This window comes from Xiphophorus hellerii, chromosome 13 (genome assembly GCF_003331165.1).
Source record: "Xiphophorus hellerii strain 12219 chromosome 13, Xiphophorus_hellerii-4.1, whole genome shotgun sequence".
Lineage (NCBI taxonomy): Eukaryota > Metazoa > Chordata > Actinopteri > Cyprinodontiformes > Poeciliidae > Xiphophorus > Xiphophorus hellerii.
The window spans coordinates 22,915,578-22,937,588 of NC_045684.1; the positions used below are offsets into that span (position 1 = coordinate 22,915,578).

Genomic DNA, 22,011 nt, shown 5'->3' on the forward strand with positions numbered 1-22,011 from the left:
ATTAGCTGACATTCGCCTTGGAGTAATTAGAAAGCCAAGAGACAGGAATGAGGCTTGATGTCGCCCCCGGCGGAGTCGGTTACGTAAAGGGGCTGTGATGTGACCCGCAAGAAGAGTTGAAGTTGCCTGGACGAGGAGGAAGTTGTAGGCCGTGTAGGAATGAGGTCAGCACTTTACGTTGACGGTAGCGCCTCTGACAGGATCTCTGTGCACAGATACAAGAACAGAGAAGAAGAAGTGCAGGAAGCAGCGATTTACTGTAAATATCCTATTTCACATTCTGTCTGTCCAACGCCTGAAAAGCTTAAAAATAAACTTCTCACTGTCCACTTATGAGGCTATACCTGAGGTTTCCCATTGTGACCCTTGGATTGATGATGTGCGGCCCCCAACTCTCATTCAAGAATGATACAAATTTGGCCCTTCCAGCAGATGCAGATAGAGAACTATAATTTGTAATCTGGGTAAAATGATCAACTTTACTTTTTTACAATAGAAAATGTAAAGTACAACACAAAGTATTCATGTTTTTATAACCAACAATAAGTAGTCACCGCTATCCAGAGACTTTTACTAGATAAGCTGGCTTTGCTGCAACCAAATTAGCTTTATTTTAACTTATTAAACTTAATATAATTTATTAAAACTGTTCTTATAACTGAAAACAGATTAGCTCTATCGAGTCCAAAATATTTTGAAAACTTTTAGTACAGAAAATGTGCAAAATCCTTTATAAGTTTTGGATCTACAATGAATAAGATCATTTTCTTCCAAAAAAACAAAACAAACAACAACAGAAAAATAAATCAATTAAAAAATATATATTGCTTGATTTTAGTCATTTTTATTTCCAAGTACTTTGTACTCGACAATTTTGGTCCAGTCAAAGTCCAGAGCTAAATCAGAGTTGCTGTTAATAGAAGCTCCCCTTTCATTCTTCGTTTGAGCTACTCGGGTTAAAACTTCACTTAGTCTTACAACTAAAATTTCAATAAAATACAGCGAACTTTGTGGATATAATATGATTAAATGTGAAAAAGTTGAAGGGGCTTCACAAAAATAATCCAGTGGAAGGTCAGTAAAACAACGCCAGGCCTCATGAGCCTCCATATTTGCCATTAAACAGTGCCTCCCTCCTCATTTGATTGAAAATAGAAGCCGTCTGTCTGTTGAATTTAGCGCTGAGAATGTTTCTATAGGACTTTAAAAGCCTGTAATCCACTTTATGAGCGCAACATCGTCCTCATTACTAAAAACGCTCAGCGGAGCACCGAGTCGTGTCACATGCCTCAGAATCTCAGCCTTTCCTTTCACATACGGAGCATTTCAGCGTATTTTAATGGCCTCTTCTAGATGCGCCGGATGACCCATAGCTTCAGGGTGTTCTGCGTCGTTCCATCTAAGTTATTTATAGCTAACAGACAGTGTGGGTGTGTGTGGGGGTGTGTGTGTGTGTGTGTTCGGGACGCAGCATCTACTTCCACTTTCTCTCATCCAGCTCATCGGTCACGTACCAGGAAAACTATTGGTCTGTGTCCCATTTGAGCTAAATCACCAAACTACTGCAGTGGCTGTAGTAGTTTAAAGGGATAATGTGTCATCAAAGCTTCTTCACATGCATGGGTAGTGTCAGTATGTATAAAGAAAATCATGGCTCACTAAATAAAATGCTATATTTAATCTGTCTTCAATCTGAAAGAGATTCTCAGAGAGCCTAGAATGCAAACTTGGTGACAATTATGAAAATGTATTTATTCTCAGAATCATGTATCAGGATGATTCTTGGTCACACTTGATGGTTAGCATGGCGTCATAATCGTGTACCCTTCTGCGACCAGTTTCTTTGAAATCTCTCAGTATATTTGTTCATTGCGAGTTTCCGTGTCCAGTTGACGCCGTATGCGCTCTTCCCACATAATTGATGAAGGGGTTTGGACTTCGAGGTTTGACCGTAGTATTATCAATATACAGTTTGCTACCTCACCAACTCTCATTGTGGATTGAAAATGGTGGTTGAGGTGTTGTTGACAGGCCAATCAACCACATCTCAACTTGTGCGTAATACGTGGCTGGGTCAGGCTTGTGCAAACCCCGAGGTGGTTCCAAAAAACGAGGAAGAACTGGGTCGGATCTGCAAATGGAGAAGAATGTGGCCGGGTCTGACTGGGACATAATCGGGTAAAGCCTCGTCCCTGGAGACGTAGTCTGGTAAAATCCAGCCACTTGCTCTCCGTTTTGATTCGTGCAGAAGGTCTGGACCCTCGGCTTTTGGGAAACGATTGCTTGGGTGGACTCTGTTGAAGTTTAAAATTTTACCCAATTGCTATCGTTTGGGCGCCAGTCCGACACTTTGAAACTTACCGGAAACAGCCTGCCGACGCAAATTGAAAGGGCTTTGTTTACTTCCTCCGCTGCCATTGCTAAAACTACAGGGAGACTACAACTCTAAAATGGTGCCGAAAATTAGCGTCATTGTTCACAACTTCTCCTTCTGTTCGCTGATTGGCCCAGTTGAAATTCTACCAGAGAAATCCACTTTAATGGGAGGAAGCCGAAATGGCGCACTGAACGGAGATTGAAAGATGACAAAAATCAATGATGCTAGCAGTGAATATGTACTAGTTAGCATGTTTAATGTATGTTAAGATCAGACCGAGCAAACAGTTGCTGGGTAGAAACAAAACGTCAAAGCTTTATTTGTGTATGCATCCGTGTGAGTGCCAGTATGGAAGTCGGCAGGGAGGTAAGGGGGGTACGGTGTCCCAGAAACTGGCAAATGTCCTGTTCCCTTCCCCCGCTCCTTACTGAGTATCCACATGGATAGTGACAGACCTGGAAAGCAAGAGACACACAGGGGATGGCAGGATGCCAGTGTGTCTTCCCCCTGGCGCCCGGATCATCTCCCCTCATTCAAACACTATCAGTTGAAACCAGATTACGGATTAAACGGCTTTACAACATATGAGCGTGCATATTCCTCATATCGTCCATAGGAAAAGCTGCTTCTTCTTCTTCTTCTGTCTGTCTTTACCCCTCGCTGTGTTTTACTGTACGTCCCACCTCACCTCTTCTCACGTCTAGACTGGAGTTAGTCACCATCCCTTAGTTGGCTGGACTTGCTTCCCCTGAGGCTGAGCTGATTAACTCTAATAGGGAATAACAATGCATGATAATGTGAATTACAATGGACCAATGGCGGCGGCCTTTTGCCCCATGCTCCATATGAAAACAGCGGCTTTGGAATGGTGTGCATGAGTCCTGCAGGGACGGGCCAGACAAAGCCATGCCAGACTCCGGGTTAATGTAACTGGAAAGGACGCAGGACGCCTGGAGGGGGTTGTTGTGGGCCCTCAACATGGCGTACACACAGACAAACATGAGAATACGAGCTTCTTTTCTACTACAGACATGTTTCTGACGGTCAGAGTGCAGACTGTAGAGCTATCAGGTCATGTTGTAGCTGCGGCTGTCTCTTGGTGTGCCTACAGCCAAGTTATTGCAGCAGCCAGAACAGTTGGTTGCCTCTTCTTCTCTGCTCAAACGCTGTTCAGTTGCCAGCTGGTAGCTGCAGCCACCTCAGCACCTCCTCATTGAGGCCATTGGTCAGTGTACTTTGTCTAAGCTTCAAAGTGAAGACGCAAGCAGTGACTTTAACATATCTTATACCTCCTAATTTGTCTGAGGGAGGAGCTATGGTTGTTTTCTCTAGTTGTTTCTCATGGAGTAGAAGATAGACTTAATTTCTGTAACTTAGGTTACGCAAAAAGTGTTTTAACCATAAATGGGGAAGGTCTCGCATCTTCCAAAAGAATCCAAGCAACCTCCATTAACGAACCTGTAACGGTAAAGTATAGAAAGAGAATCTTTCAAAAAATCGAAATCGGCAGAACAGACCTCGAAGAAAAACAGAAATCCTCACCGATCAAGAAAAGCCAGATTGGTTCATTTATCTGCATTAAGCGACCGTCTTAGATCAAATCTAGACTGTTCAGTACTCTGGCTCCATCTAGTGGGGATTTTTTGAGCACGTGTTTCAAAGCTCCTAAGTATTTCTGTTGAGATAAATTTGTAAAAGGCAACATGGTTGTGCTCAGATAAATGCACTGAAATATGCGTTTTAATAATGTAAAGGCAATAGAAGCTATTAGTTCTAAAAGTTATTTTCTTTGTTTTAATGCAATATCTGCTTTCTGAAAACAAAGAAACTGGTGACACTAGTGATACTTTTTTATTCAGTCCTTTTATATCACAAGGCTGAAACTATTAGCTAGTTTTACTATTTTATGGAAACGTATGCAGGCAATTTAAAACATGGTCATATAATTCAATACACCAACATCTCTGTGTTAGATATTCTCATAATTGTCTAGTGTAACTAATTTTTTGAGAAACTGAACTTTGGCCTCATCTCTGAATCTAAATAAAATGAAATATTAGAAATATATCACTGTGTGTGTAATGAAGCTATACAAGTTACACTTTCAAAATGAAAAATTGAAATAAACTTCTAAATTGTATTCTAATTTATTGAGACTTACCTGTGAAACAATACAAAAAAAACTTATGTCTGTAAGATAAAAAAGGAAATAAAGTCAAAGTGAGTAGTATGAAAGCAGAATGTGCATGATTGTATCCTTTAAAGTTACATCTGTCCATTTCTCTTTAATTAGCATAACTTTAAATCTTATAAAAACTTAAGACCTGCTCTGAAACCCTTTCCATTTGCTTCTTTGACATCATATTCCATTCTACATACTGCAGTTTTAAACTCATTTTAATCAAATAAAAAAATCAGCAGACTGAAAGTGTTTTAAAGTAGAAATTCATATTTTTTTACAACAGTCAAATAAGAGGCCAAATACAATGCGTCTGATCTGTTTTACTCTTATTTCACAGAAATAAGATTTCGAAAAACACAGGACACAACCTAATATTCATGAAATGGTGGAAAAACATGAAACAAACAGTAACAAAACCCTAGATGAGGACCCTCTCCTCCTTCATCGACAAAGCAAAAATAAAATCAATTTTGTTTCGCTTTCCGTTACTTACTGTCTCTCTGTTGTCAAACTATCAAATGGGAAAAGGCAAACACTGAACAAAAGAGGCAGGCAAAGGAAAAAATAAATAAAATCAATATCTGTATTTAGTGGAATAATCCTTGGGAGACACCACTAAACCTCTTCCTTTCCGCGCTCCTCGGTACACTGTTTCAACAATGTCTATCATCTCCTGCTTGTCCTCTATGATCCAGTTGATCTTGTTGTTGTTACCGGTGCCCAGATCAATCATGATGTGTTTGTTCCTGGGAAACACAGAAACGTCATCGTTTAACACCAGGAGACGGAATCTGTGTCCGTGGTTGCACCATCCATCCATTCAACCGTCGCGTCACATACGCTGACCCCCAGAGAGTGACCTACCTGAAGAAGAACATGATGGTGCACGGGTCGTACAACTCGTACATTTTGTTGAAATCGGGCACTTCTGTGATGTCCACGAGGTAAATGACGGCAAAGTTTTTGACCTGGGCGAAAGAAAGGAACGTTTATTGCAAACTGTGTCCAACAAAACCAGCAGAACGGTAGTAGAAAAAAAAATAAAAATACAAGCCACAAAGTAAAAGTCAACTATGCCGGTGTTAAAAAACTAGGGGTGCACTGACAAGTCTGGCCGAATTTCCTCAATTTTGGGAGATCGCAAAAAACTTGAGAAACCGATCCTATCTAACGCTGCAAAGATCTTTAGCAACTTCAGCCAGAAAACTGCAATCGGTGCACCTCTAATCAAAACTCAATGAATGTTTGCCCGTTAAAACTAAATACAAAGGAATGAACACACGATTCAATAAACGGTTGTACATTAACCTAAATATTTTCACCTGAGGTGTAAAAACAACTAGAGATCCTTATTCATTATTCTCAAACAGCCCTAATAACAACTTGCTCTAAATGTGTAAATGCTTATAATATATATATTTGAGAAATGTGGTGCAATTAATCAGCTAAGGTCAATTATTACAGAATAGTGGGTCTAAGAAATGAGTCAATAAGAGTTTTACCCTTTCTGCAAGACTTCATGCGACACATAATATGTCACATGTTCAGCTCGTTTCCTAGAGGCCACATACATATTAATTATGCAGAAATGTATTGGCTCCTTTGGCTGAAAGGACTTCCTGAAGGCTTGAGTTGTGAAAAAACAATTTGCTCATTTGGCTTGAAGTGAAATTGTTTACTGCAGCTTTCAATCATAGAATCTCATTTAAAAAAACTGATAATGGTTACTCTTACAAAGCACAGGAATTCCCGAGCAAAGAATTTTTCTGTTTTCTTCTGTAGAAATCTTATATGAAAAATATACTGTAACATTTATCTATTTGACGCAACACTTTTAAATGTTTAGCATGGCCTCTAAGCAAAGATTTAGTAGTTTGTGTATCTCATCTTCCCTTTAGTTTCTTTTAAATAGAGGTTGATTGCCTTGTGTAAGAATGGTACTTATAAGCAAACCAGTTTACAAATTAATTGACTAGAAAATGGCCACAAAACACTGACTGGCGTATCTCTAGTAAGCTGTTAACTACGTGATGAGTACCAAACTTATTAATCAGAAACACGTAAGAAACAGCGACCTCTGCTGGTGATACTGGGTCTCGTTACAAAAAAAAAAACGTCTAAATTTAGCAATAACTGAAATGTTTCACATAAATATGTGTAGTTCAATGAACAGCGGGTTTGACCTGACAACACGAAGTTAAACCCGTTTCAAAACCCAATAAAGCAGCAGGTTATTCTAAGGAGCAAACTTTGGATGCTGCTCCGGCGAGAGCAAAGACGCCAACGAACTAATCAAACCTTTTCAGCGATGCTGTAAAGAACCTCGTCCATTTTCATACACGTCGGGTCCCAGTCGTGTCCGAAGCGGATGACCAGGACTCGGTCCTCCTCAGACAGGATGGCTTGGTCCACCTGCCAGCCATTGTGGAGATGTGGCAACATGTACGACATCTTGATTCAAAGAAAGCGACTTCCAACCTGCAGGTCAGTACATGCGAGGTTTAAGGTTGAGGGGGGAAACAGACGGACATGAAACAAACACAATGCACCGGTCCGAGTAGCGGAACACAAGGCAGCTAAACGTAGCTAGCGCTGGGTAATGTTAGCTGAGGAAAAATCTGGAAGAAACAGAAAAGAAACCCTAGAGGAAGCACAACTCTGACCAAATTAATATAAAAACTCACCTTAAATTAACAAGTGCGTGTTATGTATCGAAATAAATGCCCAACTACCGAGTAAAGTAACACAGTAATGTTTTTTAAAAAGCTATTTGTTGTTGAATGTTGCCTGTCTTGGACGTCTCGTCGCGTCAAACAAACGTCCCAGGAATAGCCATGACGTCATAAAACTAGCGACAAGGTACTTCTTCTTCTTCTTCTTCTTCTTCTTCTTCTTTAGATTTTAACGGCAGCTTGCATCCATTTACGTTGCACTACTGCCCTCTATTGACTCCTACCACCTACACCTCAAATTCTCTTAAAAATCCCAGTGTTTTTTAAAAAACGAAAAATCTTCTTTGTCCCCTCAATACTATTCAGCTGATCGATCACCTTCTCAAATTTCAATTCCCTACTAACACCTAGTTCTGTTTTTAATAATCTTCTTTGACTTGCGTATTTCCTACAGTTAATCAAAACATGTTCCACTGTTTCTACTTCATCACACCATCTACATAAACCAGTAAGATGTTTCCCCATCTTAAAAAGAGTTCCGTTTAGGAAACTATGCCCAGTTCTTATTCTATTTATAATTATCTCTTCCCTCCTGTTTAATCCTCTGATCCTTTCTACATCGACTGTATTTTGTATTCTAAATAAATGTCTTCCATTTATTTCATTTACCCACCTAGCTTCCCATATCTTCTTGCTTTCTTTCCAAATTATACTTTTGCCTTCAGATTTAGATAACTTTATTTGCATATCAATATCATCTTTTTTAATTGTCTCCTTAGCCAGCCTGTCCGCTCTTTCATTCCCCATAATACCTACATGAGCAGGAGTCCAGAATAATACAACATTTTCATTTTGTTCACATATCCTATGATGAACCGCCATAATCTCATATAAAATATTTTGATGATTTTTTGTACGTCCCTTTCCGATACTCATCAACGCAGATAGAGAGTCACTACAAACTATTATTTTATTCCTATTAGTTTCCTCCACCCATTCTAAAGCTACTAAAATAGCACCTAGTTCTACCGCGAATACACTCAAATAATCAGATGTTCTTTTTGAAATACTAATCTTTAATTCAGGAATCACTACAGCTATACTGGTTGCTTCACTTTTAGGGTCTTTCGACCCATCCGTATAAATTTGCAAATATTCATTATATTTATTCTGCATTTGATTATAAAATTCTTGGCAAGTATCTAATGTGTTCCTTTTCCTAATATTTGTTAGTGTTCTGTCTACATTAATATATTTCCAAGTCCATGTCGGTCTCAAAGGCCACAATACAGTTGGACTAAATTCCTTATAATATACATTAAAAATTTTCGCTCTATCATCCCCAATCCACCCAAAGCTATCAATTTGTTTCTTTCCTCTTTCCCAACACTCTCCTAATAATTTCTTAACAGGGTGATCTGCATTATGTCCTTTTAAACTTATCCAATAATTGACCATTAGCTGCTGTCTTCTAATGCATAATGGCATTTCTCCTGACTAGCGACAAGGTAGCCGCGACTTATGTACGTCATGTTTTTATATATCTATATATATATATATATCAGTATATATATATAGATATATAAAATTGTTATATATCTATATATATATAACAATTTTTTACCCTTTCAAACTCAAAAAAGGGTTTTATTAAACAGTTTTTTAATTAACAATTGTTCTTATTAAAACATTTTAGTAACAGTTGTTGAACCGTTTTTATTTTATTTTTTTTAATTGAGGTTTAAGAAGCAATGTTTCAGTAAGTTACAAATTGTAAAACGCCAGCACTGGCGTAGAAAAAAACATTTCGGTTCCATCTAAATGCTGCAAAAAATATTATTAATCAATAATATAAAGATAAAGATAGACTCCTTCAGGAATACTTTAACTCTGCTTAACCTGTACATTCAGATTTCAATGTGGATCACACTGTTCTAAGTTGTGATTGGTTGTAATATTATTTTTTGGCAAATTTTCAAATTATACATAAATCACTAAAATTTAATGTAAGGCAAACTGTAAACAGCTGGATAAAACCCACCTTTGCATATTTAAGAAACAGTAGAGATGTATATTTAAAAATTGGGCAATACAACCAATTTAAAATGTAAAAATTTAAGGTTTAAAAAGTAAAGTCAGCTTTTATTAGCAATAACAGGAATACTTTTTTGGTGAAATCCAACATTTAGTTGAAACAATCTCTTTTCGTTGGGGCGTAAATGATTGAGCATTTTTTATTTTAAGTAAAATCACTGGTGGCATAATTATCATTTAAATGTCCTGATACTTCTTACATTTCCTCATAATATGGACTCTAAAAGGACTAAAAAGTAAAAAAGGTGCAATAGGTTTTCTTCCACCTTACTTAAAATTTTGTTGTTGTGAGATTACACGTTGAAATCATTTTTAGGTCTTATCAGGCAGTGGTGCCAGGAAATGTACCTGTGCCAATACATTGTAGTATCTAAATTATTTTACCCTGTTTGAAACCTTCTCCCAAAAGACAAAGAACATTTGCTCCCGCGTTGTCTTTTAATCAAGGGCTTATTTTATTCAACGCATATGGTACACGGAAACCTAAAACAGTTCTTTCACCAGAAAAAAGACACAAACATAAAAACATTTATTGTTGTGCGATTCATTACAGTACAAACAGGAGAGAACGACAGACAACGGACAGGCTCAAAGGTTAAAGAAAACTTTCCAGTCTATGACATAGCAGCACATTATGGCACTCCTTAGAGCGAGTATAAATCACCATTAGATATGTCCGAACCTTTCTTTAGCTTCAACACTACAACTACACAGTCACATCACTGTGCTACCAAATGGTCACATGATTAATGGAGCGCAACAATCTCATGTTAGACAATTTGGTTTAGGAGACATGATTGTTTAACAAAGGACACCGGTAGCCAAAAAATAATAATAAATTGGACCTACTCACTGACTAGCATCAACACAGCAATCAATTCCTTAAAGCATATATAAGCTTCGCTTGAAATTCTGTTTGGCTAATTTTCATATTGCACAACATCAACATTCTGCCACCAAGCCGAAACCTCCTTCCACCCCGTTGGATCCAGGTCCACGGCTGCAAAGCCGCACCCTGACCCACACAACTGTCTGGATCAGAACCCAGCTTGCGCTCATCCACTTCAGGCCGGCAGATGGCGATTAGGAAAATTCACGGAAATCGGAGAGAAGAAGAAGAAGAAGAAGACGTCTCCGATTGTGGCTCTTGCAACATCGCAGCATAGTAGAGAAACACATCCAAAGTCCATCGGTGTTCGGTGAGGCAATAAGAGGAATCCTGCGTGTCGTAACGTCCCGCAGACCCTGAGGAAAAGTGTGCCGTTTCACTGGACCAGGCAGCTGTTGGGATAAGGTCAGGGTGCACAGTCGGCCTCGGCGATGAACTGCTGAATGAAGCTGCGCTTCTGCAGCTCCTAGTCGGCGGGATGCTCCGGACAGGAGCGATTCACCTGAAACCACTCGTCTATGCACCTGGTAAAAAAAAAAAACAATATAAAAAAAAGAAGAGGTCATTAATATCTTGTCCCTAATGAAAAATAAAAATTGGAATTACAAACCGAGCCATTCCTTTTGCTTTAAGAATCTCTTTACAAAGACACTAAACTGCTCCTCAACTCCTGAAAGGCCTTGCTAGCAGTTCAGGTTAGTTAGCTAGTTAGCTAGCCTGAGTAATGCTTGGACAAATTCACCTGGAACAAGACTCCAGAATCAAATTTACCACAAAAGAAACTGGGAGCGACTCCGACTGTCGCCAGTTACAACTTGTAAAGCCGTTTCAATATGGCCGCTCCACGCATCAACAACAGCAAGCTTCAGTGGAAGCATGTTTATTTTACGAGACAGGCATGTAGGAGTGCGTCTAAAATCAATGTTACACGTAGCTTCTGCAGCTCTAAACTGAACATATTGAACGTTCTGTTTGCTTATGGAAAATAAAGCTTAAAATGATGTTCGTAACAAGTACCACGAACAATGTCTATGGACGTCGCTGTATTGAAGTGCAGCCTTCTCTGACCAGGGTAACTGGAGCACAGCGTCAGCTACCAGTAAAGAACATTACTGACATCCAGTCCTCAGTCCTTACATTTTACTTCACTAATACACACTTGTAACAGTAATCATACACCTAAAATTTGTTGGTTTTTTCACATCTTCTGCCTATGCTACCACAAATATGATAGAACAAGTGAAGTGAACTTGATGGAGGAATTTAAAATTGTATTTATTTATTTATTTATTTATTTATGCTTTAACAAAAGCAATAAGTAAGTAATTATTGAAAGACAACCTTAAAAATATCAGTTTGAAGTGCGTGAAGCACAAACATGTCTAGAATAATCTAAACACTCTTCAGAGTCTATGTCCAAAATTATCCTTACCTATCTTGTGATTGAAAACTCCAGAGTAACTGCTTTGGTTGCTAGGGAATTATGTCGTTGTCACTCCCATTCTTTTACGATCCATCTTAGCATGAAAGATTAGAAAGATGACAAAACAGGCGGTCTGATTCTGATCACCAACATGGAGGATCTCTGGCGCGTTCTTTTTCTACTTTCCTCATAATTAGCAGATATTTTTTGGGCAGCTCATTCTCATCCTGGAACAGTAAGTGAACGCAGTACGGACCCGGACTCTGTTGGGTATCTGACCGTCGAATGAGAATCTTGAAAGGAGTCCAAAGGGACCAAACGTAAGGCGTCAATCGTTTATCAGTTTTGGGGAAATCTTTGTCACTTTAATTAGATTCAGTCAGCAGCTGATTTGCAGTATTGGTAAATGAGTAATAGAGTGAAAGGGTGTCTGTATGGTTGAGTGGAGTCTCGTTCCAGATAACTATGGTCTATCGCAAGTGTTGGCATACTGGGTGGCACACCAACAAGATATGTCTAATTTCCCTTTGAGATTAAGAAAGTATTTTGAATTTGATTCAAGAGCAGAGGACCAGGCCTTCATTTTTCTGTTAATAACATGCAGTCACTGAGCACTGCAACAAACAAACTCACTTTCTCTCTTTTCACTTCCACATATTTGAGTGTTTTTACCCCTTGTGGTAGATGCAGAGGCAGGGCAGCCTGGCAATGGTGTCTCCCTGCTCCAGCTCGTCTAAGCAGATCGTACATTCCCCGGAGTCTCTCGATAGGATGTCCTCTGAGAAAGAGACAAAACGCGCAAACTGAGCACAGAGCTACACAACGCACCAAAGAGCAAAAATTAAAAATCAATCAATCAATCAATGAAGTACTTTGCATCATAAAAAAATACACAAATCAACCTCTTGGCGTTCACATTTTGTCTCCTTACAGCTTAAAGAGGATGTGAGCAGTTCCAAAAACAGCAAGGGAACAGATAAATGTCTCGAAATGGCCTAGTCCAAGTGCACATCTCGGATCAAATGAGTCAGAATAAACCTTGTTAGATATTTTTGTTTCATGAAAACAAATCTGAGTTTTGGAGTTTAACTGCCATCAATCTTTTTTGTTTTTGAATACAATTTTAAAAATAGTAATGATAATAAGAGCAGCTCTTCTGAAAGAGATGAAGCTATAACTCAGTGTCCGACTTTTTTCATGTGTATTTTGTTTAAGGTAGCAGAATTTGAAATGAAGGTCAATACTTTGGCAACAGCCTGTATCTGATCGTTTTAAGGACTCTAAACAGGCTCCATCATGTACAAAATTTAGCTTTACTTCACATTGTAGTATTAATTTTTTTATTCTTAATTTTCTCAGTCAGCTTAAAAGTAAAAATATCCTCTGATCATCTCCTGTCCTTTTTTTCTCCTGTTTATATACCAAGGTACACAACTAGCATATTGTAGTATTTTTAATATAAAACTCTTCCACTCCTTTTTAAATTTAAATGTAACTGATTCTGTAAATATGCTTGGATTTATCTTTCAGAGAATACAAAAGGAAAAGGTTTTCAAACTGCATGTGGGCTTCATCAGAGTGAAACAAAAGGCAGGCTCCATCACAAAGTTCTTCTTACGTACGAAGTCTAGCGCAGGTAAAGAATGAAGCAGCAGTTGTGCAGATCCTCCACATCTGCATGGCTGCGATAAGCTGATTGACGCCGTTCAGCAGTTGCTCTGGATTTGCACATTTATCAGCAACATGCACACCGACACCACCGTGGGGGTGTGTGTGTGTGTGTGTGCGCGAATAAGCAAATGCAGCGCCGCAAAACAAAAGAGGAATCCACCGCCGCTGGCATTCAGGCAAACAGCGACGAGCCGACGAAAGAGGCCCGCACCTCGCGCTGCACATGGCAACCGTCTGCTTCTGATGTTTTCTAAACGTCTTTCCTGTGCGTCGCTTCGTGCAGGTGCTGCTCACGCTCCTTAGGCATTCAGCTGCGTTTGTATTAGTTTCCTCTTTCATCTCTTTCTTGTGGATTGACAAAATGCAAAGAGTAAAATTTCTTGACGATTTCAATCATGTCAAGCCGCAAACGCAAAGCGATGGCTACCTGGATTTTGAGCGTTTCTAGATGTGCGAGTCAAAACGTAGCGTTGTTTGTTGAGTTTTTCCACGGACTGAGTTTGTATTGTGCAAATTCCACATATGCAGATGACGATCCGCTCTGGTCTTAAGGACCATTGATATCCTACAAAGGACTGATACAGAGTTCCAGCCTGCAAGAGCCAGAGGCCACAAACCGGGTTTGCAATGAAAAAATATCTTCAGAGAGAGAAAGGGAGTAGAGGGGGGAAAGTTCTTCGTCGACAATCATGCACCCATCCAACTGTATGCGTCAACACTGGGTTGACTTTTTGCCTAAATGAAACCGTGTTGTCTAGACACCGACTAAACAAAATGAAATTTCAGTTTTAGCTAGTGGCTACATTCAGAGACAGCTGGCTTTTAAGGGTTGATTAGTGCAATTGAGTCTGTGGATTTTTGGCGGTGCTTTGCATTCTGGATGCATGTGGGGGGCTGCTTGTGAGTGTCTTTGGAAATTCACATAAAAATCTTTCTATGAGTAACATGCCAGTGAGCACTAGGTAGTGTAATACCTAGTGGTGGGCACACTTCCACTAACCCGCTAGTAGAGGAGCTAGTTATACGTTTAGCGCTTTTGCTAGTTTTAAAAAAAACGTTTAGCGCACTTCGCTTCCCCTAAATGAATAAATCGTTTTAGTGTTCTCTAACAGCTAGCCGACACCGGTATTAAGGTTTTGGTCCTCGACTGTTAAGAATACTTCAAACAGTAAGACCACATCGATATTAATGCTCATGTTTTCAAAAGAGAACAAGATATAAACACAAATACAAAATCTAAGGGCTTTATAGAAAAGGTAAATTATAGCATAAAAATTTAATTGGTACTCAAGGGTTTTAGTCTTGGAAGGGCAGATCAAATTTGAATTGAAATTAGTGCTTTAGCATTTATTGATAATTACTGATTTAGGTTTAGCGCAACTAACCTTTTATCTAGCGGTAATTTGACCGGATAATCATAACGATTGTTTTATGGGCCTCTAATGGTACCTACAGAGATGCAGCTGCTATTCTTCATAGCCAAAATATTAATATCACACAAACAGTGTGCTTCTTTATAATTTTTGCAACCACCTTCTGCTTTTTTTATAGTTCCCTACGGCCCGGGTTCCCCGCTGTTCCCTCTAGATGTTGTTTTTGATACTTCAGCACAAATATGAACAACTACAGCAAATCGAAGTTGGACCTTCACGGGTCTGACGTGGGGGAGTAAATATATTTATGTGCCTTATTGGTTATTGTGGGCTCGCAAATGCTCCAGCACACTTGAATCAAATGAATGGCTCCTTATCAGGCTTCAGCAGAACTCGATAACACGGTCAGGATGTAATTCAACCACTTGATTTGCTCGCACTGGTTACTTATGCAAGCAAAATCAGAAGTAATCAGTTTCTTCAAATGTTGAAGAAAATATTTTGATGCTGTTAAAGAAAACTCAAACATTGATTAAAAGTAAAGTCAGCTTACATATTGTTCTGCGTCTCTCTAAAGCAGAAAGGGGAAGATAAAAAAAAACTCGTCACGTCTGCTGTATCATAACAGAAAACAACTTTCAGAGCCGCTCCCTTCCCCCGAGCCAGAACTTACTGTTGTAGGTAAGGCGTGTTTTGCTGAAGCACATGAGCAGGTGCTTCTCTATTTCATCTGCTGCCATAAACTTGGAGCAAACTGGACAGTGGAACCCTGAAAGTACAAAAGAACATTAGGACCCATAATTAACATTTAAAAAACAACTTTAATAACCTCTAAGGAACATAGAAGTCTCTTCAAAGAGTCACTACTGATGGTGACGGCAGGAGCTGTCTCCAGCAGCAGTCTGTGTTACAGCACATCTTATTTATCCTCTGGCTGAAGACGATTTGTTGTTGTATGACAGTCTGCTAAGGAGCATGCTCAGGTTTGTAGCTCTATCTATAAATTGATGTGCAACATTTAGCATGTGTTAGATCTATGACTTGGACAATGAAATACATAAACAAACAAAAATAAAATAAAAATAAACAAGTTATATTCTGGCTCTAGACTTAGGGACGCCGTCCACTGCTTGAAGTCTTTAGTAGGATTTCTTCCAAGATGATCCTGTGTTTTCATCCATCTGTCTTTCCGTCTACGTTATCCTGCTTTAATGGTAACCAATACTTAGTGTTTTCCATTGACGCTAAAAAAAACCCAAACAAAATTGGTCTCAACTGACCAGATCCAGATCAGGCCCGAAACCTGGGAGTGGTGATGGACTCTGACCTGAACCTCCAGAGCCACATAAAGACAGTTACAAAGTCGGCCTTCTATCACCTGAAGAACATTTCCAGGATTAAAGGACTAATGTCTCAGCCAGATCTAGAGAAACTCATCCATGCGTTCATCTTCAGTCGTATTGATTATTGCAACAGCGTCTTCACAGGTCTGTCCAACAAATCAATCAAACAGCTGCAGCTGATCCAGAATGCTGCTGCTCGCGTTCTCACTAAAACCAGGAAGATAGAGCACATAACACCAGTTTTAAAGTCCCTACACTGGCTCCCTGTAGCTCAAAGAATAGACTTTAAAATACTGTTGTTAGTTTATAAATCACTGAACGGCTCAGCACCACAATACATTAAAGATCTGCTGTTGTTGTATCAACCTTCCAGACCTCTCAGGTCTTCCGGTTCTGGTCTGCTCTGCATCCCCAGAACCAGAACCAAGCGAGGAGAAGCAGCTTTCAGCATCTATGCACCACAAATTTGGAACAAACTTCCAGAAAACTGTAAAACAGCTGAAACACTGACTTCTTTTAAATCTCAACTAAAAACCCACCTGTTTAGAATTGTATTTGAAATGTAATCAATTACAAATTTATTGATGGAACTTGACTTAATGCTTTGTTTTGATTATTGATTCTATGTTGCAATTGTGTTTCTGTGTTTGTAATGATGTAAAGCACTTTGAAATGTCTTGCTGCTGAAATGTGCTATACAAATAAAATTTGATTGATTGATTGATCCTCTTCTTCCACATCTACCAATACTACCACTACTACTGATAATAATAATAATAATAATAATAATAATAATAATAATACGTGGTTTAGCACTTTTAAACAAATGTTACACAGTGGAAAAAATATATTATACTAACATCATAAATGACACAAAAAGTACAGCAAATCCATTAAAATACATAGCAACATTAGACAAAATTAAATAATGTGAGCTGTCCGAAGTTTGTTTTCTTATCAAAATTCTATCCAATTTTATTTAGGGGTTTTCAATTATGCTACGTGCCGCTTTTTTCACATATTTTCACATTAAGATACATTAAGATGTAGCAAAATGTCTGCCAGTTGAAAAGTTACTGTACAGGACATATCAGATATCTTTTCTGATCACAGCCGATCCTCCATGTTCTGCTCCAGGCAAAGATTATTAAGCCAAGAGCCGCTCAACCTGAGACAGACTGGCCTCTTTTTAGAAGAAGAAGAAACGCAGCATTTGTCCCACCGTCACTGTGCCTGGTGTCTGCCTCATACATGTGTCATGTGTTTATAAGGGACTCCGTAAAGTCAGCGTGAGACTCGATAAGTCACATGGTTCTCATGGGTGGGTGCAAAGGTTACAAATGAGTTTATCAGAGATTAGACTTCCTCATTACCTCTACCAGTAACTTCAGATGAAAAAAAGTGCAGAGAGAGAGAAAGAGATCAGTTGGATTTTTATGGATCTCGTTTGTAAAAGTGTAGCAGGGTTTCCTCTTTCAGCTCCATGACCCTTACAGAGCGAGCTCCCTCGCCTTCCTCCCCCGCTCCCGCTTCGTTGTGCTCGGATCCGGAGACTCCCACTCGTTCAGGAGAAACGGCTAAACCTGCCGATTCAGGAAGTTTGAGTGCGTCCTGCGAGTTTCACTCCGTGTTTGTGTGTGTCCGTGTCAGGCAATGTGTAACCAGCAGGAAGCGCTTATCTGTTGACCTACATAGTGCTCTCTTCCCTCTCAGAGCAAAAAAAAAAAAAAAAAAAAAAGCGCAGGCCTGTTTTGCACAACAGAGGAGAAGCAGAAGAAGGACGACAAAGGGCAACGCGGCGCAGCGGCGGCAGAGCCACCTGTGGCTACGATAAATGTGCAGGAGGGCTAAACAAAGGGTTCAGTCATCATACGGCTTTTAAACGGATCCAGGTATCGAATGTCAAATGGAAAAATACCAAGCAGTCGGGACTGCAACCGTAACATCTAATGATTATGAGTAAGAGGTCACAAGATAGCGAGTTCACGAGATGAAAAGAAATTTTTTAGCCATGTTTTGGGGTAAACAAAGACTCTTGTCAATCACGTTTTAACAACAGTGCAGAATATTTTGGTCCAATCCAAATCCAGGGTCCAGAAGACTTCACAAAGAAGAGAAAAGTAGAAAAAGTCTCACTAGTTTAGGAAACTATATCTGTAAATACTTTCAGAAAGACCAAAAGAAGATCTCTGACTTTTACCGTATTTAAATAGAAACTACAGTTTGACTCAGTGGGCCGTAGGTCAATGTTTCCTCAAACAACAACAACAAAAAACTGCTATTTAACAAAGCTTAAGAAATTTCTTCACACAAATCTGCTTTTGAGTAAAAAGGTGGCTAACCTTTGAGGTACTACCTACTACGGAAATAATATGAATGCAAAAAAAGTCTTTAAATAAAAGAGATTTTGTGTTGTATCTTAAATTTTCCCTTTGAAGATTTTTTCCCTTTACTTTTTTTCCATGGCTAGTGTCAGGTAATAAAATGACCTCAGTATTTGAATAAGGAATAAATTAAAATATGCTTTAGCAATCCGTATGAGAGACAACATGTGATTAAGCAGGAAGTACGTGGGCTTCACATAAAGCCACAAAAACAGCCAGTCACAGGGGAGATGTTGGCCATTTCCCAGAAGAAGAATCAATGCTAATATTAGTAGCATGGTCTGGTGGTTTAAAAAAAAAAGAACGTGGTTCATTTTTTTCTCCGATCAAATATAAGCCAATTTCAGACTTCTACAACAAACAGGTCCAGCAACACAACAAGCTTTACAATATTTTGCTAGGTTAAGTTAAAAACCGTGCTTTTTACTCGAGTGTTTTGCAATTTTTGAAACACATTTTCATCAGTTGAGTTTCTTTATTTTAATTTCCTTATATATATATATATAGTTTGGATCAAAATATATGTTATCTTGTAATTTTGGGTGCACCGATAAATTGGCCCCAATTTCTTTAATTTTGGACAATCGGCCGAAATCAATCTAATGTTCCTCTGCAGCAGTCTGGAAATCAGCTGCTGTCTACTTGCTGTGTTGTGAGAGAGGCTGACTGACAGACTCCGCCCACCAGCTCATGTCCGCACGTGTTCGGTCAGCAATAGTCACCCCACTGCTGCTAACTTCGCAACTCTGTCTCTACATTTAGCAACTTTCAAGACAAAAACAAAGAGCGCATTGATCGAAATCAGAATAGTCAGTTTAGACTTCTTAAAAATTGGTGATCGGTCAAAAAATTGCGATTGGTGCACCCCAAGTTGTCATAGTTACCAAAGCCCAGCCTGATGTTGGGCTCATCAAACTGATGAGGACTTCTTCAATATGTTTTAAACAAGTATTGATGATCATTATGTGAACAGAACAACTCAAGATCTCAAGAATTACCTATGATTATTCCCCCCAACACAAAAATACATCAACAGTCCCAAAAGGTACAAAATGGGCTGGATTTCCTATGGTTTAAAATTATTTTAATGTGACGCTAGAGTGACTAAACACAGCACTGCCCCCTCCACCTGTTGCCTTCCACTCAGCAGGTCAGCTGGCTGAAACAAAGTTAGCCCTTTTCTCTCCCTTAATAGGAAGTCAAATTCAGCAGTTTGGAAATATTTGTGTGAGAAACTAATGAAGCGTCACGGATCACTTCTATTAAGAGGTAATGATGCTCCAAGCACTTTGTTTCAAATCTTTAAGCATCGTGAATCTCATGTTGGCCGCTAGAGTGTCAAAACATCTGCTATGATGTGTTGAGCCGATTATAAAGACAGGAAGTAAATGCAGTTGTACTCCATGAAATAAAAAAAAAACTGTGCTGTGAGGTATGGTTGCTCAAAGTACAGATTAGAGTGAAAAAGATCAAATAATTCACGTAAAACGACGTACCAGACAGATACACATTCAGTTCCCCTATATGAGATTCCGTCTATGTCTTCCAGAGATTGTTTTTGTTATGGTTGTGCAATCTGTGCTCGGGGGACCTTACCTCCCAGCAGGCGAGGGGACAGGTGAGACGGTAAGGACCCTATGAACAGCCGGTGCGCCTCTGGGGGCAGCTGGCCCTCATCCCCGTCTGGGCCATCCAGACCCTGATGGTGTGACCCCGACCTTCTGCCGGTCGGGATCCTCATCCCGGAGTTGGTGGGCCCTCCGCCCGTGTACCGGATCCGCGGGCCGTCGGGTCCGTTTGTGTACCTAAACCCCGCGAACCCGTCCGCCGCGGCTGAGTTTCCAGACGGGAGGTCTGAGCTGGAGTAAGCCCGAGTTCTGCTGTCCAAAGCGGGGCTGCTCTGCTTGGCCCCCATGCCTGTCTCTTTTACAGGTTTTGTTGCTGCTGCTGCTGCTGTTGTTGTTGTTTTGCGCTGGAAAGTTTGGCGTATTTCAGCCACGACACATGTTCACGGTGAGTTCAGAAGAGCTGACACTAACAAAGGAAATAAGAGACACGCTGGAGCAGGGCGAGACCGTCGAGGTGATCCAACATCTCAGGAGTTTTTTCCTGCGGTGCGCTCCGTGCGTAAAGTGCGCACTCTCAGCGTCCTAAACTTGATATTCAATTGTTCTGTTTTTCTCCCCAGTTAGCGGAGCCCTTCCCCTTTTCTCAACAAAGAAGAAATGAAGAAGGAAAGAAGAAAAAAAGCTCTGATGAGCCCCACGCCTCCCCTCCCTGCGCCGCAGCCGAACGCAGGAACGCAAATGTTTGCGTAAAGTTCGTCTGGTCCAAGTTTGTTTTTGAGCTTAACTGCGGCCGTCGGGAAGGAAAAATAAAAGCAGGGATTGCCCTCCTCCTCCACCTTCTGTGACGGGGCGCTTAAGTCAAGCATACTCATAGAAGTCAAATAAACAAGGTCCGCCTTTCAAAAATAAAAGCGTTAAATATGGAAACGTGAACAGTAAAGTGAAGGCTTGGCAGTTTAAATCTTGTCCTAAACTGAGAATTTTCTCTCTGGCGTTCTGGACCACTGTAGTTCCTCCAGATGTTAATATTTAGTTAGCGAGCTAAATATTTAGCCTCAAACTAGATATTTAGCTTGAAACTAAATATTTAGCCGGCAAGCTGTTATTTAGCTTCAAATTAAATTTAGTTTAGTTTAAATATTTTTGCTTCAAACTAAACTTAGTTAAAGCAAAAATAATAGCTTGCTAAATAAATATTTCGCTTCAAGCTAAATATTTTGTGCTAACTAAAAACTAGAAATTCTGCTTGTTAACTAAATATTTTCAAGCTAAGTTGGAAGATAAATATTTACCTTGTCTAAATATTTAATTTGGAAATTATTTGACATAAATCGCTAACTGGATATTTAGTTTGAAGCTGTGACTTGCTAGCTAAATATTTAATTTTATATTAAAATTAAATATTTAGAGATATTAGAAATATTTAGTTTGCTAAATAAATATTATTTCGAAACTGTGACATTTATAAATGCATTAAAAACACGATGAAATTCTGATTTAAAAAAAATGAAACATTGCCTGTAACTTTACAAACTACACCCTGCATGCTGCAAGGGGCAATCAAAGTTGGTTAGATACTATTAAATGAAGCATGGCAACTTGCAAATAAAAGAAAACTGTTTGAATATATAACAGAAGGATGTTATTCCATTTAAAAGTAGCCATACAGAGCCCCAAATTTAGTAAAAAATATTATTGTGTTGTGGGCTTCGTTTTCTTTATCATGACTGATGGCTTCTTGTGTAATGTGGCAATTATGTAAAATGCTTATCATGTGATGTTTGGAAAATTTGGATCTGTGTAAAAACTGTAGGAAAATAATGGAAACGGGACTACTGTGAGCACTCTTTCCAACCTTTATGCCTTTATTTTGAAAGCCAACCTTGAAATCCGGTTACTCCTCCACCTTGGCGCAGCTTTACGAGGATGCGCGTCAGGTGCCACGTGACGTCAGCTCCATAACATTAGCAGGCCGTTAGCAGAGCAGTAGGTCGAGGGTCCACAACTGGAACCTGAAAAGTCCCTTCGTGTCCGT

General features: G+C 39.5%; 2 protein-coding genes across 2 annotated transcripts; both read right to left on the reverse strand.

The window, feature by feature from the left end:
• Positions 1-4,805: 4,805 nt before the first annotated feature.
• On the reverse strand, positions 4,806-7,405 carry txnl4a (thioredoxin-like 4A). Its single transcript, XM_032581920.1, has 4 exons — positions 7,244-7,405; positions 6,858-7,037; positions 5,424-5,527; positions 4,806-5,305 (listed from the first exon to the last, which is right to left on the reverse strand). The coding sequence occupies exons 2-4, from the start codon at positions 7,008-7,010 to the stop codon at positions 5,134-5,136; spliced, it is 429 nt and encodes a 142-aa protein (XP_032437811.1). The 5' UTR covers positions 7,011-7,037; positions 7,244-7,405; the 3' UTR covers positions 4,806-5,133.
• Positions 7,406-9,756: 2,351 nt separating this feature from the next.
• Positions 9,757-20,829, reverse strand: LOC116731775 (E3 ubiquitin-protein ligase znrf2-like). Its single transcript, XM_032581610.1, has 4 exons — positions 20,005-20,829; positions 15,355-15,450; positions 12,310-12,415; positions 9,757-10,738 (listed from the first exon to the last, which is right to left on the reverse strand). The coding sequence occupies exons 1-4, from the start codon at positions 20,321-20,323 to the stop codon at positions 10,681-10,683; spliced, it is 579 nt and encodes a 192-aa protein (XP_032437501.1). The 5' UTR covers positions 20,324-20,829; the 3' UTR covers positions 9,757-10,680.
• Positions 20,830-22,011: the final 1,182 nt, after the last annotated feature.

Bases quoted from the DNA above. Each gene is read 5' to 3' on its own strand.
- LOC116731775 (XM_032581610.1), bottom strand. From the start codon at position 20,323: ATGGGGGCCAAGCAGAGCAGCCCCGCTTTGGACAGCAGAACTCGGGCT. The intron at 15,451-20,004 runs GTAAGGTCCCCC...TTGTACTTTCAG, and splicing joins GTCCCCTCGCCTGCTGGGAG to GGTTCCACTGTCCAGTTTGC. The intron at 12,416-15,354 runs GTAAGTTCTGGC...TCTCTTTCTCAG, and splicing joins AACACGCCTTACCTACAACA to AGGACATCCTATCGAGAGAC.
- txnl4a (XM_032581920.1), bottom strand. From the start codon at position 7,010: ATGTCGTACATGTTGCCACATCTCCACAATGGCTGGCAGGTGGACCAA. The intron at 5,528-6,857 runs GTTTGATTAGTT...TCTTTCGCCCAG, and splicing joins TTTACAGCATCGCTGAAAAG to GTCAAAAACTTTGCCGTCAT. The intron at 5,306-5,423 runs GTAGGTCACTCT...TGTGTTTCCCAG, and splicing joins ACCATCATGTTCTTCTTCAG to GAACAAACACATCATGATTG.